General features: G+C 37.5%; 1 protein-coding gene across 2 annotated transcripts; it reads right to left on the reverse strand.

Moving 5' to 3' along the window:
• Positions 1–55: 55 nt before the first annotated feature.
• Positions 56–27,930, reverse strand: LOC575326 (protein ABHD11). Of its 2 annotated transcripts, XM_030991969.1 has the most exons (8): positions 27,786–27,927; positions 24,671–25,475; positions 13,988–14,134; positions 5,134–5,281; positions 3,816–3,992; positions 2,045–2,224; positions 1,181–1,365; positions 56–301 (listed from the first exon to the last, which is right to left on the reverse strand). In XM_030991969.1, exons 3-8 carry the CDS (start codon positions 14,113–14,115, stop codon positions 160–162), a joined length of 960 nt encoding a protein of 319 aa, XP_030847829.1. In that variant the 5' UTR covers positions 14,116–14,134; positions 24,671–25,475; positions 27,786–27,927; the 3' UTR covers positions 56–159. The 2 variants fall into 2 exon arrangements, with proteins under 2 accessions (XP_030847829.1, XP_030847830.1); XM_030991970.1 differs by lacking the exon at positions 24,671–25,475 and having other exon boundaries at positions 27,786–27,930.
• Between the last annotated feature and the right edge of the window lie 67 nt (positions 27,931–27,997).

A 27,997-nucleotide genomic window follows, 5' to 3' on the forward strand; every position in this document is an offset into this window, starting at 1 on the left:
GATGAATGCGGTCGGATAACCGTCGGTTAAACGGTTTGACTCAGGCCTAAAAAAAAGGTTTTCATAATGGCATACAATTTGACTTTTTAACATTTTACCCGTTCTTGTTTTCAGCAGGAAAAAAAAGCAGGTTGATGCTCAAACATCATTCCTTGGGTGTCATGAAGAATCCCTGAGGAATGGAAGAATGGCGTTCAGGAACTCGGCAGGTTTCTCAGAGTGGACCCAGTGACCGGCCCCCTCTATGGACGCAAAGCTGGCATTCGGGAAGAAGGTCTTGATCTCTGGGTAGTCTTCGGGTCTGGATTTCAGAGAGGGAGGGAGAGAAGGGGATAAAGAGAGAAAGGGGGGGGGGGGGAGAGGGAGAGAGAGAGAGAGAGAAAGAGGGGGAGAGAGAGAGATGATGGAAGGAAGGGAAGAGAGAGAAAAAGAGAGCGAGCAAGGAGAGAGAGAGAGAGAGAGAGAGAGAGAGAGAGGAGAGAGAGAGAAAGGAGGGAAGATGAAACGTGTAAAGAGAGGGAGAGAGAGAAAAGGAGGGAAGATGAAACGTGTAAAGAGAGGGAGAGAGAGAGAGAGAGGGAGAGAGAGAGAGATGAAGGAAGGAAGGGGAGAGAAAGAAATAGAGAGAAAGGAAAGGGTATTGAAAGAAGGAGTGAAGTAAGACAATGACAAATGGATCAAGAAATTTATATATACAACAAGATGGAAGATTATTAAACTTATCTGTAGTGCAGAGAAAACATAAAACAATAATTTAATTCCATATTCTCTCTGTTTAAACCATGGAATACGAATGCATATTCATATATAGCATTATAGAAATATGTAAATTAAAGTTACAGCCTCATATACATTACCATGAATTGAATTAACTACAACACCTCCGTTTTTATGGAGAAATATTGTGCTTCCCTAGCTAAAATCTATTTCAATACAAAGCAACAGCATTTCTGAATAAAACAAACAGAGGATAAAGTCTAACTAGGCGTTGTGGCGTGTGCCTGTAATCCAGCTAACAATGGAAGTTACAAACTCATTCATCCAAGGACGCAGGTTTGAAACTAAGTCACGTCTTTCGGATGGTGACGTTTAAAGGTCGGTCCCCAGACGTAAAATAATCATATCTGATTGATACACATCTGTAAAAAACGCAATACACACATACATCACAAGTTTGTACCTGAGGTAGGTTGAATTGGCTCCTCCTACAAAGAGTGTGTCTCCGGTAAAGCTTGCTCCAGGTGGTAGATGGAGCCGTCTGAGATGCTCCATGTTAGCCTCCAGGGCATCCAGGTTGACCCTCCACCTCAGACGTCCCTCCTCCTGGACCAGGTTGGTGAGCAAGAAGTTCCGCACTCCAACATTCTGCAAAATTGGACGTAATTGCAATTAGAGGCGTTTTGGTGTATAATGGTATGTCCCCAGGCTGTGAACCTTGAGGTGCAGGGTAATTTTGAATCTCTGCCACAGCACTAATCTACATTTGTCCATCATCACCCAGGTAGAAACTTTACCAATGGTGATGGTTATTTTACCTCACTGCTAAGAAAGCATAAATGCTTGAAAGTAAGCATACAGACGGATGACGGCTTTAGGTCCTCTCTGAGGGACCTGGTAATGAGGATTAATGCCTTACCAAAGGGCACTAGCCCATCGCCTTGGTTTTGAACCCGGGTCACTGGATTATGAGACCACTGCTCTACCGACTGAGCTATCGCAATACATAGGTACCCAGTGAAAAGAAATTCCTTGAGAGCTTGAGCTCGTTATGATGGTAGCTCGGCAAGGTCCACAGAGTTTATGAAAAGTAAAACAAATCTTACTGGAATTGCACTTTGTATCTGTGTGCCGGAATCCCTTTTAGCCTGAGTTATTAAGCTAGACATGTCAACAATGTTCTCACATTACACAACTGATCATCATTATCATCATCATCATTGTTTGGAGTCTGTTTTCCCAAACTGACAGATGTGAAAACACTTGGTCACAGACTTATTAGCCACTTCATCAAACTATTCAAATATTTAGCAAAATTGAATCTTACTGGAATTGCAGTTTGTAGCTGTGTGCCCAAATCCCTCTTAGTCTGGCTCAAAGACACAGAGTTATCGAGCTTGGCATCCCTCATGATTTGAACGTAATCAGCTGCTTGTGTGACATCATCGCTCAACTTCACAGGTATGTGGCTGACATCAACGACCACTAGCTTGTTCAGAGCTTCTGGCTAGATAGGGACAAAGCAACGATAGATGACTGTAAACATTCTGAGATTAATAGATCACCGATACCTTAGTCACACAAACAAGACAGACACCACACTGTCAACAGACCAAACAAAAATATTACATTACATCTAAGGCCCAAAATTGGTCCGGTTTAAAGATGAAGTTGAGTTCTGGTCATGCGATTGCATTGTGAAAGAAACAGTGTGGAACCGACCAAAAAAGGTTGATCATCTAGCATATAAGAATTTGTGTGTATTGCAAGGTTCTGGAATCATCAAAATGATAAGAAATTTGGCCAAGTCTTGGTAAAGTTACAAACACTGTACACAGAAAGATGTATATGGGACTACACGAACACGTGGTGTAAAAAGCCTTCCCCCCCCCCCCCGATTTTTACGATGTTACATGCATATTTAGAATATGAAGGCATTTGAAGAGCCATGCTTTTCAGGGAACATGTCTTATCTGATGTTCTTCCACATTGCATAAAAAGAATGAGTAACGCTCACAAATTATTTTTCACCTCTTCCCAGAACTCGACCTTCTCTTTAAAGTCGGTTTGGCGGTGTGACTGAGGTATCAAGACGTTTAGCTGATTGGTGATGAAACTTGAGAAATAGTTCTTCCTTCACAATCAGTAGAAAAATTACTCATTTTGGTATGCTTTCGCTTGCTGTGCTGCAAGCTTCTTCAGACCTATGTCATAGTTAGTACTGTTGCTGATGGAGAACAGAAACCCTGGACAATGTACCGGTACTCTTTCTTCAACATATGATCACATTTTACCATATTGTCCTCCTGCATCGCCAACAGCGCCAGCTATGACACAGATCTGAAGAAGCTTACTGAAACATGTAATTTTCCTTCTCAGTGTGAAGAGCTAATTTCAAATGAGAATAGTGGAGAGAAATGAGAAATGTTGGCTGTATTTACTTATTATCATGATGGGAACGTAAGTCTCATGAAAAATGGTCAGATATCTTTACATACGGTAGATAATTCACACATGCCTCACAATTCTGCGCAAAAGACGATTTGTTTTGCTGTTGTTGTTTTTTCCACAGGGGGAAGGGGGTGAATACAAAGAGGTGTAACAATATCGATCAGTGGTCAGGGCCATGGAAACCTTGATTCGATTGGCTGATGAGTTATGTTGCCAAGGTAGTTACGTGTAATACTGATGGCAAAATTTCCATCAGTATGAAGTTGTAAGGAAGTACATCAAATTTTTTCCCTTTGATTATCGTAATTCTCTCTCATATTTTCCAGCAAAGGAATCAGCTTTTTGGCAAACGTCCATGTCTTAACGACATATAAATAGTAGGATTAGTGCCCCGTAACACGTAAACTTTAATAGCAATTGATCTTACAATTGATTTTTGGTGATTGATTTCACACGGTGATCAATGCATCAGTGCAATTAATTGCGAAAATTGCTAAGCTCTGTGCTACGGAGCCCAGCTTACAATTGTATTCAAATATTCATCATACTTCTTGCAATAAAAGTTGTCTTTGACTACCAAAAGCTTGTTAGATGCTTGTCTATCAAACACAGCAACCATGAATGAATGAAAAATACAGTTGACCTACATGAGACATTGCTAGGGCCATTGCTGTGCGACCTCCCATACTGTGACCTACGAGGTCGCATCGGTCAATCATGAGGTCAAGCTCCATCAGGGTCAAGACATCGTTGGCCATCGCTTCATAGCTCATGGTAGATGAATGGCTGCTCTGGCCATGGTTACGAGCATCGATGGTCACAATCTATGATAAAGAGTTAGAACATGGAATGATTCAAGTGCACCAATCAACAAAACATGTTTTCCTCTCCATGTATGTATTGGTTCCATTCAAAATATAAGCTTTGAAAATGAATTTCATGGAAAAACAGTTGGGAAAATTCAAAAATGGTTGGGAGAATTTACTGTCAATCACTGTTAGAGGGTGTTGCACAGTGATGCCTTCAAAGAAAACCATAAATATCTTTGTGGTTTGAGAAATGAATTTTTTGCATGTTATTGTTAAAGGGCTAGTAGATTAGAAGGAATATAATAAGTAACATTTCATACAAAAATTACTCAATTTTTTCATCAACGTTCAACAATGTTACAGAGTCACTTTAATACTATAGTGTATGTACTCATTTTCACACCTCGTAATCATGATACCGGTACTAAATTTGATAATTTGACAATTATCAAATTGAATACCAGTTTGCAGTTTGTCTGAGCATCTCAAAAGATTTAAATCAACAGAGAAACAATTTGATGTTTACTCAAAGTTACAATTATTCACACTGGACATTCAAATACACAAAAGAGCTCTTGATCATTTTCAAAGGGGAGGGGCAGAAAGAAAACAACGGCAGAGAACCTCCCAGTTATTATGCAGCAAATCATTCTTAATTGCACAAAGTTGGACTTGCCCACTCAATTTAAGAATAGAACATTTACAAAATTAAAAAATCTGCAAATGACTGCATCATTTGAGTGAAATCAATGCACATTTGATTGCATATTTTATATTTGATTGCATATGTATCAGCACTGCCAACCTTGTGCAATCAAAAAAGGGAACCATGATGGCAAAAAAAGGGAATTTCAAGGGATAAAAAAGGAATTCATTAAAATCATTATGTGTAGAAATGTCCATTCCTCATGCTGTTATTTTCATATTGGGACCCAATACTTTATTTTCAAGTAGGTAGTTTTTTTTGTTGGTATTATCAGCGTTAAATTTTTTTTGAGAATATTTACGCCTTTCCCTTATTTAAACTATATAAGTAGTGATCAACATTTTTATAATAGGGCATTTGGTTTATGTGCAAAAAGGTAAAAATAATATTTAAAAAAACGTAATGGTTGGCAGCTCTGGTATCTGTTTGAGGCTGTACACCTGTACTTACTGTCCTGGAGAGCTCGAAGGCCATGCGTTTCCCCAAAGACTCCCAGTTTTTCCGAGATCCATACAGACCATGTAGGAAGAGTATTGGGTGGGACCCAGAGGCAGTCGACTGCTTTGGTTCATGAACATCGTAGGATAAACTTACAGCCCTGCAAGAGGGGAGCAGATAGCGAAGATAGCATGTACATGTATGAATTCTAGTATAAGGCAAAAAAAACACAAAAAAAAAACGTGTTTAGCGTCCTGCCTTTTTGAAAAATAGGAAGGAGGCCCTTTTTTTCTCTCATTTTTCTTCTTCAAAATGGCCGCTCACTACATTTTCCCTGACAGTCAGGCAATTTTCCAAGATGGCCACAGGGCATTCTTTCTTTTTTAAAATCAGAAATAAATAATTTTAGTAATTTTTGTTTATCTTTTTTTTTCTTTAAAAAATTTATGAATAATAATAATAATAAATAAAAAATAAAAAAAGGAGGCGGCGGCCCCCCAAAAGGAAGCGGGCGGGAACACTAAACATGTTTTTTGTTTTGTTAATGCTCTAACCTCGTACTACACATGTTCTTGAAAATATACAGCGTATACACGAGTCCTTTATTAATGATAGCATTTTGCCTCTCGAAAATGAGTGGCACCAGTCACCATCATTATATTTGACTTCCAAAATGCTGAAACATATACCAGGCATTGGAAGTGCAGTTTCTAATTAAAAGCCACAGTGTATTACTTGTAACTACTTGCTCCCTCTTTATAGAAAACTTCCCCAATCAGTACCTGTTGGTCCCCCATGATCCTCTTTTTCTTAATGTTAATTGAGAGCTGAGTTAATGAGATAGCCACCTGTCAGTGACCTCGCTGTGTGGCTAGTACAGCCAGACTTTAAAGCCCCCTTAAACTGTTGGGAGCCCCAAATTTGACAAAAATTCACTTAAATTGTATCATAATGTGAAAGACGATGACATTTAAGACACACTTCTGCAAAGATTCCCCCCCCCCCCCCCCCAGAAATGTGAAGCAGGAATGGGCACTGAGCAGAATAGGCCTGTAACCGATCTTGAGCCGATCAGGGGTGATCGCATAATAATTTCCGATCACCGATCAATAAAAATGATCGGGAAAAAAACGGCAGATTTAAAAAAAAAAATATAATGCAGAAAATTTCCAAGTTTTTGGCTATCAAATGCTTTAAAAAAATTCATAGCTGGGAACTGGGAAGCCAAAAACTTGAAATTTTTCGGCATTTAAAAAAAAAAAAAAAAAAAAAGCGCTGATACATGTACCAATCACAGGTGAGAGGACATCGCTCCGATCTTCCCATCCGATCAAAGCCGTAACTTACAGGGTTAGAGCAGAATGATTATCAATAAAATAAAATAATAAGTTATTACGATTAAATACAAGTCTTACATGTACCACCTCTTTATTTACGTACCTCTCGATATTGCAATAACTACAAATACATGTACACCGATCCCAAACACAACAATAGATATCCAGGTGTGAATCCTCCAAAATATATAAATGTTCCAAATATTACATGATCCTCAAATTGTATCATAAAATCAGCACAGGTAATTACCACAAAACTATACTTGGCTAGCACAAGCAATATCTTGGCAATGTTCTCTGACTGAATTGCAGAGAAATTAGATGTTCCAATTGAGATGAAGGAGGTTGGAATTGAGATACCGGTAAAAGAAAATTGCTCCCAGTGAATGCAGGAAACAAATCAAGATGTGTACAGATGACTTTCTCATTCAAATAAACGCATTGACTTGATGAGAAAACTTTGAGAAGTGTGCTTTCGAAGAGAGAATTGAGGATAAGAAAGAAGATGTTGTTCTGTTCCTTCTTGAGAAGCAGGATGAAGACAAAGAGAGTATTGATACCAATTCCTGGAGGTAAAGAGCTGGAGGTAAGAGCCAGTCACTGGGGATTGCAGTGTACAGGGTCATTGCAATTAAGTTGACAGTTGTTTACAAATAGGATAGGAGTGGTAGTGACTGGTATATATCAGAGGGCAGAGTCCTCCCAAATCCATTTTGCAAAATAAGAAATGAAACTGAGAAATGAAGAAGGATGAAATGAGGAAAATACTACAAATGTGTTTAAAGACAAATATTGATAAAATGATACATAATTTGGGTTTTCTGTTATAATATAAGGAAAGATAGAGAAAAAAAAATCATAGAATGATAAAAACAATGAATAACATGAGAGAAGGTGATAGAACTTTTAGAAGGAAGAAACAAGGAATAACATAAGGAAAGACAGAAAGAGAACATTATAGAATGATAAAAACAAAGAAAAACATAAGAGGAGGTGACGGAAGAAAGAAACAAATAATAGCATAATTAAGGAAAGATAGGAAGAGAAAAATAATAGAATAATAAAAACAATGAATAAAATAACACAAGGGAAGGTGACAGATTGAAAAATAACATAAGGCCTAAAATAAAAACTTGTTGTATTGCCCTTTGCGACCGACCCACAAATCTAAAAATCTACGGTCAGCATTTTAAAGTGGCACGTTCCCGCCTGTGTAGTTATCGCTGCTCTAGTCATCGCCATCTTGGTTCCGAAGATCGACTTCTAATTTGCATACAGCTGTCAATCAAAGTACGCGCGGCCTGGCCTGCCTTCGCCAAGCCAGCTGATCGCTGACGATCGCGACGTCACGAAAGTGGGCGGAAACAGCAGCCGAATCTTAGAGCCGAACTGCGATTGGCATTACTTCGGCACATGTATGCGATAATCGGTATTGTCCGGGCATTCGGAACATGCCATCTGCGTAAGAGCCGTATTCTGTTGGTGTCAATAGGCAGCTAGCACCGTCCGCCAGCGGGTACGTATTTTGAACGCTCTCTGGAATACGGGGAACATGCCTCTTTAATAAAGTTTTTTAAACCGATTTTTAGATTTTTTTTTATTAATGAATACAAAAATATGTATTTTGTTTGTTTAAATGGGATATACCGGTAAATGCATAAAATCAAATTATTACAAAATTCTCACTCGTGCAAACCATGGATGATTATGAGGTGAAAAAGATATCAATGGAATGATGTTAAAACACATGTATTAAAGCATTAAAAACTGAGAAATATCAGCCAAAAGAGGGCGGGACAAAAAAACATTCAAATCTGAAAAATATCGGCACAAAGAGGGCGACAAAAAAAAAATTTAAAAAAAATTCTTTTCCGACCGACCGACCCATGTTTTGGCACCCAAAGCAAAGGGCAATGCAACAAGTTTTTATTTTAGGCCTAAGGAAAGACAGAAAGAGAAAATAATAAAGAATAGATAATGAAAAGAGATAAGAAAAATGGAAAAACAAAGAATATCATAAGAAAACCAGAAAGAGAAAATGATAGCAGGAAAACAAAGAATATCATGACGAAAGATAGAAAGAAAAAAATGATAGAATATTAAAAGAAGAATAACATAAGAATTGAAAGAAGGAAAAACAAAGACTAACATAAGGAAAGAAAGAGACAGAGAAAATTATAAATATTAAAAAGTTGAAAGATAAAAAAGAAGATGAAAGATGGAAAAACAAAGAATAACATTAGAAAAACAGAAAGAGAAAATGATAGAATGACAAAAAAAAAGAAAATATAGCAGAAGATGAAGCACTCTATTCTGTTTGAAGTTCCTTGCAAACATTTGACCCGCTGACCTTTGCTACCCCAGCAACAGGAGCAGTCTAGGGTGTCTAGCTCCTTCAGGCTTTACGGATAAGCAACAAGAGTGGTCTAACTGTCTAACGCTCGTGAGTGTGAACATAAACGAAGCGTACCTCTGGAGAGATCCAGTGGATCCGTCTAGGAAGTGAGTGAGAATGGGGTCTAATATATTTTATTGGGAATCCATCTTTGAAAAAACCCTCAACATGCTCAACGCCCATTTGGGCTTAATTGCAGAATACCCTACCATATTGTTAGTCTTCATATATTAGCCGTAGATATAGATTGTGATTTTATTATTTGCGATAACGGTGATACAGGTATTGAAGATTGTATAATGCAAGTGTCTGAATTCATTTGGTGGATGAAAAGTTGAATTCTACGCCGTTTTGTGCGTCATTGCAGCGCTGAGTTTGGTGTGTTTGTCGCTAATTTGTGACAAATTTAGATGGCTTTCCTGATGGTATTTCATGCAAAATGTCTGTTATATTGATAAGCACTGATTCTTGTCCTTACCTTTGTCTTGATTATTGTCTGTTATAGTCATTTAATAGATGAATTACTTGAATTCTAAGCACATTCCAGTAACACAAAATGTCCAGCCCGTTCATAGTCCCACACACTTATTTGTTTGTACCTTGTGCCCTCTCTTACACTGCTAGTCTGCTTTCAAAGACCCTATTAGATATTTTAATCAACAAGTAATGTCTCGTTCTAAAAATACAAAAGAAAAATAATAGTTTTGTGCTTTTTTAATCAACAAGTGATGTCTCGTTCTAAAAATACAAAAGAAAAATAATAGTTTTGTGCTTATAATAGTGGAATGTCTCGTGCTAAAAATACAAAAGAAAAAAATTAGTTTTGTGCTTAGACTAGACTAGTATTGGTGGGTGGTCGATGGTCGTTGGTCGTTGGCCTCTTTTTTAATATTTGTGAGTCCTTGGTCGATGGTCGTTGGTCGTTGGCTTCTTTTTTAATAGTGAGTCTTTGGTCGATGGTCGTTGGCTTCTTTTTTAATATTTGTGAGTCATTGGTCGATGGTCGTTGGTCGTTGGTCGTTGGTCGTTGGCTCTTTAAAACAAATAGACCCTATGCTTCACTATTTGGTCGATGGTCGTTGGTCTCTTTTTCTAATATTTGTCAGACTGTTGGTTGATGGTCGTTGGACTCTTCCATTCAATAGTATTTGGTCGATGGTCGTTGGTTTCAATTTCTAAGATATTTGTCAGACTGTTGGTCGATGGTCGTTGGTAGTTGGCTTCTAGTTCTAGTTCTAGATCCTATATTTCTATTTTTACCAGACTGTTGGTTCTAATTCTGTAAAACCGTGGTAGGGTATTCTGCAATTGTTCCCCCATTTGCTCATAGTGAGCTGTGTTAAGCATATTCTTATATTTCTATGCGCATTACTCAGCATTATACATTTTCTACCAGATTTGTATTAAAGGCAAATGTCATTTATTTGTAATCTTGAACATTCAGTGTACGTTTTGTTGGATTCTGTGAGAATTTTTTTTCTATATTTACCAGAACTCAAGTTTATCTTTAAAAAAACAATCAAACAATGAAAGGCAATCTTTCATAATTGGCAAAGTAGACATACCGGTACACACAATCTAGGAAGAACTCTTCTATTCAAATTTTAGATGAGATGAATTAACTCACTATCTGGATTTGATAACAGGTGTTCAAGGAAAAAGACATAAAAGTGTGTATTTCTTGTGGCAACAGTTGTAACATACACTGTACAAAAAGAAATAGATTCCATTCACAACAGTTCAAATTGACATTCGATGTTCAAATCGGCAAAATGGTACAAGTTGCCGGGAGAAAATTGGGATATCTAATAAAACAAAATGAAATATAAATCACACTCTTGATATTGGTCTCTAAACTCCTTATTTATATCTATAATGACAAAAGTTTTCCATATACATCATAAAGAAACACGGTAGAAGCCATGGCGAAAATTATCCGACGATGGGAAACGCCATTTAAAACCAATAACAATTAACGCTGCATGTTAAAAATTCACCTCATTATTATTATTATTATGTAATCTCAAAGGCACACACTGCTATAAATCACACTGAGTTCAACACAAAAAAATCACATGTTGCAAACAAAGAGCATTCTGCGTACATTGGCAACAAGTGTATGCAATTAAATCTTCAAGAAACTGGGAGAATCAACATCACATGCATGGAAAACCTTCTCTTTTCTGACACATAAAATCTCTTGAATGCACATTTATTGCCCCCAAGACATTATTTTGCTTATCACACAGTCACATTCTCCAAACACATAGCATTCATTCAACAAGTATTTATGTGATGTAATCTAGATACCTAGATGTGTACCTACAAGAAACTGGGAGAGACTCAAGACAGCACAGCCATTCCCTCTCACTGCCCAGATAGAAAAGAACACAAAATGGAGTATGCTAACACTGCGCACTCTTCAGGCTTTAGCTCCCATCTCCCTGGCCCAACCAAACCATTTGTGAGATAACCCAGCTGTGACCCTGTACATGCACACAGCATACACTAGCACTGGCCTGACAGTTTTTATAGCCCATAAAAATGCCCTCTTGGCCTTTGACCCCACATTCCTGCCCCCTGAACTTTGCAGCCACAACAGGTGCATTCACACAAATACAAAATAGCAGAAGATTAAAGTTATTCTGTAAGAGCTATTCGGAAAAGTTATATGTCATAAACACACATTCCTTTTATTTATAGCCCACAAAATGTCCTCTTGGCCTTTGAATTGACATTCCTGCCCCCTGAACTTTGCAGCTGCTACGTGTGCATTCACACTAATAACAAATAGCTGAAGATTAAAGTTATTCTGCAAGAGCTATTCGGAACAGTTAGGTGATATTAACACACATTCCTCTAAAAAACAAAAGCATTTATTTTCTCCTTCAAAATGTCCCATTTTCATTGTCATATCTTATGTCTATTAAAATAATGGAAAATGGGGAACATATTTTGACTTTAATCACCTTTGCCCAGAAAAATACTGTTTTCTATTTCACCTCCCCCCCCCCCCCCCCAATAAGTGTCTTGTCTAGATGAGATAACTTTGAGATGTGCCTTGAAATAAGGATGGAAATGGTCTCTCTCTATAGGCCTGCTTTCATCATGTGGATATGTCACCGGACTGTGGATCACAAGGTTCGCGGTTCAAGTCCCACCGCGGCACTAATGTCCTTTGGCAAGACATTGATCTTCATTTGCCACTCTCCACCCAGGTGTTAAATGGGTACCCGGTAGGATGCGAAAGCTAATGTGGTTAGATTAGCACGTGTGCACTTGTAAAAAAGACGCCTGGCTGGAATGCTCCCCAGGGAGTGGAGAATGTGCATGCATTGTGTGCGGGTAAGCCTGAATCCTATGACCGGGGTAATAATATATATATCTGTAAAGAGCTTTGAAAAGCGCTATATAAGAACTAGCTATTATTATTATTATTATCAGCTCGAGATTGCCAAATATCCAGCTATCTCGAGCTGATGAAAACAGGCCTCATTTGGGAGGTAGAATGAATAAAAGAAGGAAGAAAGGGGTTGATGCTGACCTGTTAAAGGGAAAGTCCACCCCCAAAATAAGTTTGTTTCGATAGAGGCAGAATAATAAGAAAATCAGGTGAGTGAAAGTTTGAGCAAATTCTGAATGAAAATAAGAAAGTTATGAATTATTGAAGTTGTGATCAATCAAATACAAATTGGCAACTCTGTGACTTTAAATATTATACGAGCTCTCCTTCATTTGCTTTGTGCATAATATTCCATAAAATCATGTTTTCTTCGTTATTGATGACGGAATATATATTTGTTCCTTGCAGGGGGAGTATAGAAACATATTTGCAATTATTATATTTAGGGTGCATGTATGGTTGAAATTTTTCTTGAGGGAAAATGAAAATTTTAGATTTTTTTAGTACTGAGCAAATGGAAGTTGAGCTCGCATGATACGTCATAGAGTTGCCAATTTGTGTTTGATTGATCACAACTTCAAAAATCCTAACTTCCTTATTTTTAATCGGAATTTGCTCAAACTTTCACGAACTTGTTTCTCTCATTTTTCTACTCCTATTAAAACTAACTTAATTTCAGGGTGGACTTCCCCTTTAAATCTCTACATATGAGCCAATTGACAAATAAACTACCAATACTATAGCCAAGTGGTGGTCTGGCAAGGATAACAAAATGCATGCTTAAATCGATTTATAGTCAAGACAAAAAGCCCCCGTCTTGGCTCTGTATAATAAGTTTTAAACAATAGAAAGTAAACTCCCCCTTATTATTTTTGAGATTCACCATTACCATATTTGCCGGCGATAAGGCCGCAGCACCATATAGGCCGCACCCCCGATTTTGACATTTAAAAAAAAAAAATGAAAAAAAAAATGTGTAAGTCGGGATTTGATCTCTTGCGTACAAATGTTGATGTGACTAAAATCACCGCCTAAGACCGCTCGAAAAAAAAATTAAAAAAATTAATTAAAAAAAATATTTTTGACGAAGTCGGGATTCGATCTCTTGCGTTCAAATGTTGATGTGACTAAAATCAGTGCCTTAGACCGCTCGGCCATGCCACAGTGATGCTAGCATAAGGAGTTTTCTGTGATGTATACATTGCGCCTCTCTCTTGTGTATTGAAATGGATTCAAAATAGCGACTTCGCGTGCTAGATGCTTCGCGGCAGCTCTGTTAAACGGGCCTTTCTTTTACTTTTGCGTTGCATTGGCACGAACTTAAATCAAGATCTATCGGCAGATGTTGTTTTTGGAAGTTTATTTTCGTCTTCATGTCAACAATGCAAGATAAAATTGTCGGTAAGATGTGTGGAAATGTATAGTTATTGTACCGTTCGTAGATCTAGTCCCATATGTGCAAATTCGTGTTGGTTTTGACTTACTTTTTAAATTTTTTTTACTCTTTCGCCGCATAGGCCGCACCCCGATTTTTTGATATTTTCTCTTCCAAAAATACTGTGGCCTTTACGCCGGCAAATACGGTATTTTATTATGAAGATAAATTGAAGGCAAAAGTATAATTTTATTTGACAGTTCCGATCTGAACTCTAGAAAGGGTCGCAATCAAGTTTTAAGTTTTACAGTAGTCTACCATGGGTCATGAAAAACAGCAGAACAATAAAGTCATACCTCTGATCTGAATATCTTCTGACTGCTAACATAGCTTGAGAAACTATCTGATGCTTGGAATGGCAAGGGCAATGTCTGAGCGCCTTGCTCGTAAGTGAACCATTTCTGGAGAGCATTTGGACCAGCATTTTGATGATCGTTCTTCACCTGCATGAAAATAAATCAAATCCTTGATAATAATAATAGCGAGGCAGCTATACTTTATGAAGTGGATTAGGGAGAGAAGAGGTCTAGCATACATGTCTGTCAGATGGCAATGTGCGACAACTTTTAGATTGCGAAAATGGTAGCAAAATGGTACAAAACTAGTGTAAGAGGTTAAATTTTGTCTGCTTAAATCTTCAAGTTATTTTCCTCTCATCCAGCTGTTTATGCTCTTAAAAAAGACTTAGAGCCCCTCTAAATTGTTAGGAACCCCATTAAAATTGCTAATTATACGAGGAGAGGGTCGCTATTCATAGTAGAGGTGTTGCTAGTCGATAAGCCACCCGACTGCAGATCACAAGGTACAGGTTCAAGTTTGCCACGGCACTAATGTCCTTTGGCAAGACGGTAACCTACATGTACATGTACATTTGCCACTCTCCACCCAGGTGTAAATGGGTACCTGAATATAAAACACACACCAATGACACACCCAGCAATGAGCTGATCAAAATTAGTGACCAATCAGGAAGTTTCTCTACCTATGTGGTGGAGTTAGATACCAGCATAAATTACTGTTTGGTGACCTCCCGTGCATGCACCTACATGTACATGAGTAGCTCAGTGAGACTGCTGCTCAGTGAGAGGTCAATTAAGAAGCCATGTGATAAAACCATGTGCTCACCATCTGTGTGTATAGGAGCATTTACACTGTCTTCTAAACATGACAAAAAATGCCAAACCGGAGCCTGACGGCGATGTTACCAAGGGCAACTGCGCTTTACCGGCAGAAAAGCCGAGCCCGAAACATTCCGAAACGAAGTGTGATCTTTTGGCATGTTTTGGCGTGTTTGGCAAGTATGAATGCTCGCAGTTGTAACATCGTGATGTTAGGTCACATGACTAGCTAGCTAGCTGTTGTCCTTAAAGAAAATTATAGAACGATGTAAACAAAGAATAACATAAGAGAAGGTGATAGAAGGAAGAAACAAAGAATAACATAAGGAAACACAAAAGAGGAAGTGATAGAAGGAAGACACAAAGAATAACATAAGGAAACACAGAAAGAGAAAGTGATAGAAGGAAGTGATAAAGAATAACATACATGTAAGAGAAGGTTATAGAAGAAAAAACAAAGAATAACATAGGAAAAACAGAAAGAGGAAAATTTTTGCATCGGGGTGACGCGCATGCACATTTCCAACTAAAACACTCCAAAACATCACTGAGCTTTTCAAAATGAGGTATTTGACAGTATTATAAATGCACCTAATGATGAAAGTTTGTACAGTGTCTTTGGGTGCAGATGTTTGAGGTGACTAACCCTCTAACATGCAAAAAATCTAGAATTTGTTTACAAACAACAAAGATATGTATGGTTTTCTCTGACGATGTCACTGTTCCTCCCAACCATTTCTGAATTTTCCCAACCGTTTTTCAATGAAAAAAAAATCTGTCAACACTTTCATTGCTTTGTGACGATTTACATTCACCTTAAATGTAATTAAGTTTTAATAATAAAGTTGGGAGAATTGAAGAATCGATCAGATCATTTTTTTCCCCAATTGTTATCATTACCAGTAATAATGGTCTATTTCACTCAAACTTTCAGATTATCTTAAATTGTACATCTAGCATTGGAGACACTCCCTTAGCACCATTTTCTTTCATCTTAATGTTACCAAGTCCCTTTAAGATCTCTGTCCTTTCTTCAACATTTATTTATATCAAAATTAAGGCTGTGCACAACCGTGTAATGAGGTACCCGAGTACACTCCCAGGCTTACAAGCGAATACTCGAATATTCGGACGCCATGTATTTTTAAAAAAAATTCGATATTTTTTTTGTTGTTGCAATTTTACATCGAGTTGCAGTTGAAGGCGCCGATTTAATAATAATAATAATAACTAGAAATTTAATTCGTCACGAAGACGAATAAGGTGGTCTGTCTAAGTCTTATGATAGAATTGAGAATGGGAGAAGTTATATAGACATGTAAACAATGATGATCATGATGACCATGATGATGATCATGATAGTAAAGGTGATGATGATGATGATAATGATAATGTTATATGATGATAAAAACGATAATGTTAATGATGATCATGAGCATAAGCATGATCCTGACATCTGATTGAAAAAATAAGGAAATATTTAGATAGCAAATAGTCTCAGCTACAACATACTAAGATTTGGGAGAAAACTGTTGAATAACAACCGAGATACTGGTCAAAACACATTGTCATGCAGATTCATGTTTTGAAAAAAGTGACCTCCCATAGACATAACACGCAAATATGACAAATTATGCATTGTCGCCTTTAATCGAATATTTAACTATGATGACGTCATCTAAATAAAAATAAATGACATATGTCTGATAGAGAATTATCTCAGCTACAACATATCGAAATCTGGGAGAAAATCGATCACTGATAAGCGAGATAATCTCAATTAAACAAAGACAAAAATGACGTCATCAACAAAATACATTTTCTTTAGTTTAGATGCAAATATGAAGATTTTGTTTCACTTTGTACGAGTCAGGATGGTATGAAATCATATCTCCAACTCATGCTCTTTCCAACCATGATATAAAAATTGGGAGTCGACGGACTATCTGAAGAGCTATTTCGATTTATAAAGTAGCATGTTTTTGATCAAATTTACATTATATTGCCCATAGCAGCACGCACGGAATTTGAACTTTGACGCGCGCTCACGGCCTTATGAAAGGTTAAGAGTGACTGAAATTAATGTAAATTGTCATTTACGGTAAGAGGAATCTAAATCATGTAAACAAATTGAATTTGACCTTTTCCGCGCGTTGTGAGCGCGCGCACTGCGCGCGGGGACAAGTACGGACGGAAATTTTTGAAATGCTTCAAATAACCTGATTCGTACTCTCGTTTAATAGTTAAGTGATTTTGAGCATTTTAAAATTTTGACGCGCGCGTACGTGCTCGTCATGACCTTTATGTGACCTTTGATGACATGACTTGTTGACCCTTGACCTGAAGTATATGTGATATGAATATGAATGACCTTTGCTTATGCATCATGAAGATATGATGGATAACGTGATTTCACAAAATGGCGCCTGGATGACGTCACGATGACCTGATGACCTTGAAAAGGTTACTGTCACGTCTCATGACAATGACCTATGACTGTGTCGAAATTGAAAGAAATTAACACAACCGATCTTGAGTTAACCGATAAACAAAAAACGGGAAGAAATAAAAACTAGAAATTTAATTCGTCACGAAGACGAATAAGGTGGTCTGTCTTCAAGTCTTATAATAGATAATAATATTTACTATATTGAAAAAGGGAGAAGTTATATAGACATGTAAACAATGATGATTATGATGATGATGATCTTGGTAGTAGTGATTATGATGATGATGATCATGATGATGTTGATGAGGATGATTATCATCATTATGATAATGATCATGATCATGATCATGAGCGTGATTCTGACATCTTATCGGAGAAATGAGGGGTGATTTAGATGACATATAGTCTCAGCGACAACATACTAAAATTTGGGAGAAAAATGTTGAATAACAATCGAGATACTGGTCAATACACATTGTCATGCAGATTCATGTTTTGAAAAAAGTGACCTCCCATAGACATAACACGCAAATATAACAAATTATGCATTGTCGTCTTTAATCGAATATTTAACTATGATGACGTCATCTAAATGAAAAATAAATGGTATATTTCTGATAGAAAATTATCTCAGCTACAACATATCAAAATCTGGGAGAAAATTGATCACTAATACAGTAAGTGAGATAATCTCAATTAAACAAAGACAAAAATGACGTCATCAACAAAATACATTTGTTTGAGTTTAGATGCCAATATGATGACTTTATTTCACTTTGTACGAGTCAGGGTGGTATGAAATCATATCTCCAACTCATGCTTTTTCCAACCATGATATAAAAATTGGGGGTCAATGGACTATCTGAAGAGCTATTTCGATTTTTAAAATGGCATGTTTTTGATCAAATTTACATTATATTGCCCATAGCAGCATGGCGGAATTTGAACTTTGACGCGCGCTCACGGCCTTATGAAAGGTCAATAGTGACTGAAATTAATGTAAATTGTCATTTACGGTAAGAGGAATCTAAATCATGTAAACAAATTGAATTTGACATTTTCCGCGCGTTGTGAGCGCGCGCACCGCGCGCGGGGACAAGTACGGACGGAAAATTTTGAAATGCTTCAAATGACCCGATTCGTACTCTCCTTTAGTAGTTAAGTGATTTTGAGCAATTTTAAATTTTGACGCGCACGTACGTGCACGTCATGACCTTTATTGTGACCTTTGATGACATGACTTGTTGACCCTTGACCTGAAGTATATGTGATATTAATATGAATGACCTTTGATAACGCATCATGAAGATATGATGGATAACGTGATTTCACAAAATGGCGCCTGGATGACGTCACGATGACCTGATGACCTTGAAAAGGTTACTGTCACGTCTCATGACAATAACCTATGACTGTGTCAAAATTGAAAGAAATTAACACAACCGATCTTGAGTTAACCGATGAACAAAAAACGGGGAGAAATAAAAATAAATAATAATAATAATAATAATAAAGAAAGAAAATTCTGACGAAAACAATAGGTGATCTGTCGTTGACAGACCACCTAATAATAATAAACTAGACATTTAATTCGTCACGAAGACGAATAAGGTGGTCTGTCTAAGTCTTATGATACAATTGAGAATGGGAGAAGTTATATAGACATGTAAACAATGATGATCATGATGACCATGATGATGATCATGATAGTAAAGGTGATGATGATGATAATGATAATGTTATATGATGATAAAAACGATAATGTTAATGATGATGATGAGCACAAGCATGATCCTGACATCTGATTGAAAAAATAAGGAAAAATTTAAAGAGGAAATAGTCTCTGCTACAACATACTAAAATTTGGGAGAAAACTGTTGAATAACAACCGAGATACTGGTCAAAACACCTTGTCATGCAGATTCATGTTTTGAAAAAAGTGACCTCCCATAGACACAACACGCAAATATGACAAATTATGCCTTGTCGCCTTTAATGGAATATTTAGCTATGATGACGTCATCGAAATGAAAAATGAATGTTATATTTCTGATAGAGAAGTATCTCAGCTACAACATACCGAAATCTGGGAGAAAATCGATTACTGATAAGCGAGATAATCTCAATTAAACAAAGACAAAAATGACGTCATCAACAAAATACATTTTCTTTAGTTTAGATGCAAATATAAAGATTTTGTTTCACTTTGTACGAGTCAGGGTGGTATGAAATCATATCTCCAACTCATGCTCTTTCCAACCATGATATAAAAATTGGGGTTTGATGGACTATCTGAAGAGCTATTTCGATTTTTAAAGTAGCATGTTTTTGATCAAATTTACATTATATTGCCCATAGCAGCACGCGCGGAATTTGAACTTTGACGCACGCTCACGGCCTTATGAAAGGTCAAGAGTGACTGAAATTAATGTAAATTGTCATTTACGGTAAGAGGAATCTAAATCATGTAAACAAATTGAATTTGACCTTTTCCGCGCGTTGTGAGCGCGCGCACCGCGCGCGGGGACAAGTACGGACGGAAATTTTTGAAATGCTTCAAATAACCTGATTCGTACTCTCGTTTAATAGTTAAGTGATTTTGAGCATTTTAAAATTTTGACGCGCGCGTACATGCTCGTCATGACCTTTATGTGACCTTTGATGACATGACTTGTTGACCCTTGACCTGAAGTATATGTGATATGAATATGAATGACCTTTGCTTATGCATCATGAAGATATGATGGATAACGTGATTTCACAAAATGGCGCCTGGATGACGTCACGATGACCTGATGACCTTGAAAAGGTTACTGTCACGTCTCATGACAATGACCTATGACTGTGTCGAAATTGAAAGAAATTAACACAACCGATCTTGAGTTAACCGATAAACAAAAAACGGGAAGAAATAAAAATAAATAATAATAATAATAACTAGAAATTTAATTCGTCATGGGGACGAATTAGGTGGTCTGTCTTCAAGTCTTATGAGAGATTATAATATTTACTATATTGAGAAAGGGAGAAGTTATATAGACATGTAAACAATGATGATCATCATGATGATCATGATGATGATGATCTTGATAGTAATGGGGATGACGATGATGATGATCATGATGATCATGATGATGTTGATGATTATCATCAACAGACCACGATGACATCAGACTGAACAAAATTAGAGAACATTTAGATAGCGTATAGTCTCAGCTACAACATACTCAAAAATCAACAAAAACCAAGCAGAAATAACAGCGATATTGCTCGCAAAAGACAAGAATGTAGAATCCAGATTTGAGAAAAAGTCATCTCCCATAAGGATTACACGCCAAAAGTAATGGATCTAGTGATAATAGGGTAATAATAAAGTAAATATGGTTGTTTATTACATTATTTGCAATTGTACGTGTTTTAATATTCAAAGGAGATGGTAGAGTGAAAGGTCAAAAAGAAAAAAAAGTGAAGAAAAAAAATTGTTGGAGACGCCCGGACTCGAACCAGGGACCTCGAGGTCGGAAGTCAAGTGCGTTACCGATATACCAAAACATTTCCCATAGAGATTACACGTAAACGGAAAATGGAATTATCAAATCCCACTTTGTATGTGAGATATGAGCATGATCCCGGCATCTGATCGAGAAATAAAGGGCACACTTGTGATAGCTTATTGTCTCAGCTACAACACACTCAAAGCTCAGCGTAAACAAAGATAAAACGACGGAGATATGGCTCGCGAAAGACGAGAATGTAGAATCCAGTTTTGAGAAAAAGTCATGTCCCATAGAGAATACACGCAAAATGTGAAAAATTGACATGCCTCCTTTAATCGCAAAAATACGCCATGATACCATTGTCAAAATGAAATATCGTGAAAAATGCATTTGTAGAGAATATTCTCAGGTAGAACATATCAAAATTTGAAAGAAAATTGATCAATATTTACAGAGATACAATCAATTTTTCAAAAATCTGCTGACGTCATAATATGCAAATTGAAATTTTGAGTTCGGAGGCCATTATGATGACGTCATGAGTTAATTGAGGATCAAATGAGACATGAATTCATATCTCCAACTCATGCTTTTTCCAACCATGATATAAAAATTGGGGGTCAATGGACTATCTGAAGAGCTATTTTGATTTTTAAAATGGCATGTTTTTGATCAAATTTGCATTATATTGCCCATAGCAGCACGCGCGGATTTTGAACTTTGACGCGCGCTCACGGCCTTATGAAAGGTCAAGAGTGACTGAAATTAATGTAAATTGTCATTTACGGTAAGAGGAATCTAAATCATGTAAAAAAAATTAAATTTGACTTTTTACGCGCGCTGTGAGCGCGCGCAACGCGCGCGGGGACACTTACGGACGGAAAATTTTGAAATGCTTAAAATGACCTGAAACGTGTGCAAACAAAATTTGGGACGAATTGGAGCATTTTAAAAATTTTAAGCGGGCGTACGTGCGCGTCGAGGTGCGCGCACGGATTTTGTTGACATTTTTAGTTGACCTTTGACCGGAAGTTGATGTATACTAAATATGGTTTATTTTTGATTACTCGTTATTGAGATATGATAATGACCTGATTTTTACAAAATGGCGCCTGGATGACGTCACGATGACCCCATGAACTTGAAAAAGGTTTCGGGAACTTCATATCATAGGGCCTGATGACTAGCAGAAATTTGAAGGAAATTGACCAGGTCGAGTTCGAGTAAACGTATACACAAAAAAAGTGTACGGAATAAATAAAAATAAATAAAGAAAGAATAAAGAATAAAGAATAAAGAATAAAGAAAGAAAATTCTAACGAAATCAATAGGTGATCTGTCATCGACAGACCACCTAAAAATTCTGACGAAAACAATAGGTAGTCTGTCGAAGACAGACCACCTAATAATAATAAAGAAAATCCTTCAAAGTTCTAGAAAATGTGCGATTTCAACTTTCAATTGAAAATTCCGCGCGTACGGACATGTATTTTAAACGGACGCTAATTCCGCCAATAATGGTCATGAAAAGCTAAACATGGTATCAAATTGTTCGGAAAAAGATAAGGAATACCCTCGTCAAAAAGACGTACTAGAAAATTATGCTTCGTTTGGCCGCTACGAACGAAAACGCGCAAAAATGCGTGTTTTGCGTGATTTTTATGAAATGCGTAAAATGGCCTGAAACGTATCCAAAATGAATTTGAGGCGATTTGGAGCATTTTGAAATTTGCGCGCGCACTGACGCGCGGACGTACGCGTACGCGCGCGTTTTCTGACCTGAAATTGACCGGACTGATATTGACCTTGATCATGGTAAATATGAATGAGAAATGGCTTTCAGTTATGAAGTTATGATCATTTGAGATTTTCCAAAAAAAACACAAAATGGCGCCTGGATGACGTCATGAAGACTTGATGACCTTGAAAAGGTTACTGTCACGTCTTATGGCAATGACCTATGACTGTGCCAAAATTGAAAGAAATTGACTGGACGGATCTTGAGTTATCCTGTGAACAAAAAAGTGGAAGAAATAAAAATAAAGAAATAAAGAAAGAAAATTCTGACGAAAACAATAGGTAGTCTGTCGAAGACAGACCACCTAATAATAATAAAGAAAATCCTTCAAAGTTCTAGAAAATGTGCGATTTCAACTTTCAATTGAAAATTCCGACATGATCCCAACATCTGATCAAAAAACAAAGTACACCGGTTTTGTAGCCCATGGTCTCAGCTATAACATACCAAATTTTGGCATAAAATGGAGCACGAATAAGCGAGATAGTGCTCAAAGATGAGTGTCATGTAGATTCATGATGTGAACGACATTCACCTTCCATAGAGATAACACGCAAATGAAGAAAATTCTGACATGTCGCCTTTAATTGAAATTTTCACCATGATGACGTCATCAAAATGAAAAACAATGGGCACTGATCTTGTAAAGAATTGTCTCAGCTACAACATATCTAAGTTTGAAAGTAAATCAATCAATATTTACAGAGATACAATCAATTTGCTATACATATGATGACGTCATAATATGCAAATTCGTTTTTTGAGTTCCAAGGCCATTATGATGATGTCACGATATATATAATGGCCAAATGAGACCTAAAATCATATTTCCAACTCATATTCTATCCAAATATGAGAAAAAATTGGGGGTTTCGTGGACTTCCTAAAGAGCTATAATGGATTTTGTATAGGCATGTTTTTGCCCATATATGCTATGTATTACAAGATCACGCGCGTACGGACATGTATTTTAAACGGACGCTAATTCCGCCAATAATGGTCATGAAAAGCTAAACATGGTATCAAATTGTTCGGAAAAAGATAAGGAATACCCTCGTCAAAAAGACGTACTAGAAAATTATGCTTCGTTTGGCCGCTACGAACGAAAACGCGCAAAAATGCGTGTTTTGCGTGATTTTTATGAAATGCGTAAAATGGCCTGAAACGTATCCAAAATGAATTTGAGGCGATTTGGAGCATTTTGAAATTTGCGCGCGCACTGACGCGCGGACGTACGCGTACGCGCGCGTTTTCTGACCTGAAATTGACCGGACTGATATTGACCTTGATCATGGTAAATATGAATGAGAAATGGCTTTCAGTTATGAAGTTATGATCATTTGAGATTTTCCAAAAAAAACACAAAATGGCGCCTGGATGACGTCATGAAGACTTGATGACCTTGAAAAGGTTACTGTCACGTCTTATGGCAATGACCTATGACTGTGCCAAAATTGAAAGAAATTGACTGGACGGATCTTGAGTTATCCTGTGAACAAAAAAGTGGAAGAAATAAAAATAAAGAAATAAAGAAAGAAAATTCTGACGAAAACAATAGGTAGTCTGTCGAAGACAGACCACCTAATAATAATAATAATAATAATAAATAAAGAAAGAAAATTCTGACGAAAACAATAGGTGATCTGTCGTTGACAGACCACCTAATAACAGTAAACAATGCTGTTTTCAAAACCAAAGATGGCAGAATAATCCATTTGCCTCCAAGTCCAAACAGAAATCCGGACATTTGGTCCCAGTTTGTGAGTGGTGAGTTTGACAGTGCTTGAGTTGGGAAACATTTTTACCGACGGCACCATGCCCGCGGTCGCCGCTCTCCCTGGCATGGGTAAGCGTCGGCCTGGCCTGGACAGTGCCAGGTGACCGGGATTTTTTTTTTTTTTTTTTTGCGGCCGAACATTCGAGTACGAGAAATCGTACTCGAGTAGTTGTCAACAGTGCGGGTACTCGAGCATTGGACTACTCGTCCCAGCCCTAAAAAAAATACATCTTAAACTAAAATATACTAACATCCTTAACTTGTTAATCTAAATAAATGGAACACTAAGGGTTTGGAAGAGGGAGGTTAGTTAGAAATTGTTAGTACCATGGCCACTTACATACAGCGCGGTAGACTTTTTCGTGATTCGAGTGGATGTATTGATTCGGCCGTTTGCAGACGAGATGAAATGACTGACAATGATGCTATGGGTGCTGTAACCGGAAAGATGACGATGTCGGAGACGGCAACGGAATAGGGAGCACAGGTGCGGGATCAGGACGACAGGATATACAGCAGGAACACAGGATCAAATTCAGGAACACAGCACCAAATTGGAAAATGGTTAATAGTACCGATTTGCAGAAGACTCTGCAAAATGTTCCACCTATCTCTCTTGTATCCTTCCTTCGCTAAGATCAGAGATTGTCTGCACTGCGAGTCTGCCAAAGTTCCATAAATGGCTTTCCATAGGTCGTTAGGGGTCCTTAAAGGTTGTTAGCGGTACATGTAAGTAGATTTTAACGGGTTGTGTGGAGATTGTGTATAAAATAAAGGGTAAGTGTATGCAGCTGTGTTTTGGCAGTATTGCTGGTGGGGCCAGGAGGGAGAAAGAGCACCAACTCCAAGAACAGCGCAGGGGGAGACTCGAAGTATTTTTCGAACTGTTTTGTGCTGAGGTTATCCTTAATACGTTTAATAAGGCCTTGACGCACAGATGATAGAGCTTGGCAAGTTGCAACAAGGTGCTCATCATCCTCTCGCTCTGCCCGACACAGACGGCAGCAGTCATCAGCTGCCTTCCCGAACCTGACAAGCCTGACTTGGGTCAGGAAGACTGGATGGATGGAGATACTGTAGCTGGCCTCAAGCTTGGGTTGGCGATATGCCCAGGATACAGATCCTTGACCTTTGGTTTAGGTTTTCTGGTCCAAAGGGATAAAGAAATCCTGTTAGTGAGGGCAACATGCTGTCTGGACTCAGAAGCTTGCATCATTGCTGACTGCATGGCGCTGGTAGTTAGGGGGTCTCATTACAAGCTTCTGGGAAGACTGAGCAGCTTTTGTCTGGGGCTGTTGTATTATCAAGCAATCTGCTTACAATCATGGGAAAAAATACTCTAAAAATTTTGGGGGCTACTTTTCAAGCTTGATTGCATGAAAATAACACTCTTTAATTTGTTTTGCATTGAACTCTATGCAAATTTTTTTTGACTCTTTAATGACTTTTGGGGGCTCTTTTTGGCATTTTGGGGGCTACTTCGCCCCGATCCCCCGTGTATTTTTCCACTGTTACAATGATATTCCTTCACCAGCCCCAGCGTTTCCAAAACTAGTCTATACCTTTAAGCATCTGTTGGAGCTCTGTTGGGTCATTACTAGGGAGAGCAATATCATCAGCAAATGCTATGACACCTATATGTACGTAGAGGTTCCCGATCGGGCAACCTAGATGGCATCAATGTTCCTTTTAAATCAGTTCCTGGTACTTTCAAATTAAGGTCCCTCAAAGTATTTTGTATAATTTTAGTTGAATATTCCCGACTTGGTGATTAAATTGACTTGGCTTCCTTCCACAATTATTGAACAACGCTGTACTTTGATAACTTTGTGAGGCCAAAAACTTGTTGACTTTCGCATCCAGCAAATAGTTCGGGGACAGCTTGAGGGAGATGGGAGGACAGGGGTACAAGTAGGGGAGACCAAGTTGTGTTGGAACAAAGTGAGCATGCAAAAGATTCATGCAAGCTACTTTTATACCTAACACAGTACCATACATTTGTATATATTCTCCTTTTGGTCATTTCCTTTTTCACATCTTGCATTGGTTTTATATGGGGTTGTCCCGTACGTCACATTTCTTAATTTGATTATGTAATCAACACAGAATTTTTGTAATTTTTGTTAAACCTACTTTTGTTAGGTATTCATCTAAATTAGAACTTCCTAGAATATCTTTTAAAAAAAATTATTTTGATGATTAGAATTAAACAAATTATGTTCAAATAGACCATTTTCATAATATAACCAAATTTAATGCACAAGTCTTTGTGAAGTGCCTCAATACAAATTATTTCATTCACCTGATAAGAATAATAGTAATTCAATAGTCAGAATGCAAACTGCATATTTTGTTGCTAGGTAGGTCAAGCCATAATGTTTGTCCGACCTGGCAACGATTAATGTATGCAGTTTGGATTATGTCTATTGAAATACTATTATTCTTACCAGGTGAATGAAATAATTTGTATTGAGGCACTTCACAAAGACTTATGCATTAAATTTGGTTACATTACGAAAATGGCCTATTGTGACGTACGGGGCATCTCACTTTGGAACCTACCTCATTTGCATAATTAATTAATTTTGAAAGTTTCTATATTTTGTTCCTATTTTCTAGCATGATGGTCTACATGTTCTGAGAAATTTAATTTTAAACAAATAATTCAAATGAGATACAAAAATAAAAATGTAATGTCCCATATACGTCACGCTAATTAATACAAATCGAAGTTCGTGACCTAGAATAAGAATGAGATATATTTATGGCAAGAAACTTTTGAGTAAATTGCAAAACTTCAGTGTTATATGCCAATTTCCATTCAATCATTTTTGCAGCATGAAGCTTTCGCAAATTCAAACCACTCATTGAAACTGGCAAATATTTCACTCAGAGACAAATATCTGCCCCACAGACACAGCTCAGATAGATAAGACAAGAGTCTAGTCAAAAGAGGGTTTACAACTTTACAAATATCTGCAAGAATCACAACAATGACAATGTTGGCAGCATTGCTAAAAACTTTAAACCAAGCAAGCAATTCACAAATGAGTTCTTTAGTTTTTGGCAAAAAGGGCAGAAATCATGGACAATATCATGAATATTGACGAACTTTTTTGAGCCTTGGTTTTTCAATAATTCTAGAATTCTATTTTCATTTTCATGATCAAAATACGAATCTAGAAATCTAGAAAGGCACATTAAAAGAGAAGAAACGAAAGAAGTTTTCACCACCCCAAAAAAGAGTTTCAGACAGAACCTCACTTCTTTACTTGATTTGCAACGCGAACGCTAACTCCAGGGAGCTCCGACGCCTAGGTCTATGCCTTCGGCATCGGAGCTCCCTGGAGTTACGGGAACGCCAACTTATCAAACAGTGAAACCCATTCGTAAAAGAAATTCCGTAATAAATAGTGAAAGAAATTTAAAAAAAAATCAAAATAAAGCAGGCTTACCGAAGTCATAAGTGTAAAGAAGTAGCCAAAATCTGTTAGCAAGTGAAATATAGTGGGCCTGGGCCTGGCTGACAAGGATCGGTACGGGGGCACGTCGGCAGGGTCGAAGCTAGTAGTTCGGTGATCGCTGCCCACGAATGATACGATTATCTCATTCATAAACCATGCATTGTAACTGAGTGACGTCATTGCTTTAGGAGGGGCGATTTCGC

The sequence above is a fragment of the Strongylocentrotus purpuratus genome, unplaced genomic scaffold, assembly GCF_000002235.5.
Source record: "Strongylocentrotus purpuratus isolate Spur 01 unplaced genomic scaffold, Spur_5.0 spur5_scaffold_2, whole genome shotgun sequence".
NCBI classification, from domain to species: domain Eukaryota; kingdom Metazoa; phylum Echinodermata; class Echinoidea; order Camarodonta; family Strongylocentrotidae; genus Strongylocentrotus; species Strongylocentrotus purpuratus.

What these genes read in the sequence shown, in the direction of transcription:
- LOC575326 (XM_030991970.1), bottom strand. Translation starts at nt 14,115, where the DNA reads ATGCTGGTCCAAATGCTCTCCAGAAATGGTTCACTTACGAGCAAGGCG. An exon ending in AGAAGATATTCAGATCAGAG is followed by an intron (nt 5,282 to 13,987) that starts GTATGACTTTAT and finishes CCCCTCTTGCAG; the next exon opens with GGCTGTAAGTTTATCCTACG. An exon ending in GCCAATTCAACCTACCTCAG is followed by an intron (nt 302 to 1,180) that starts GTACAAACTTGT and finishes TCTGAAATCCAG; the next exon opens with ACCCGAAGACTACCCAGAGA.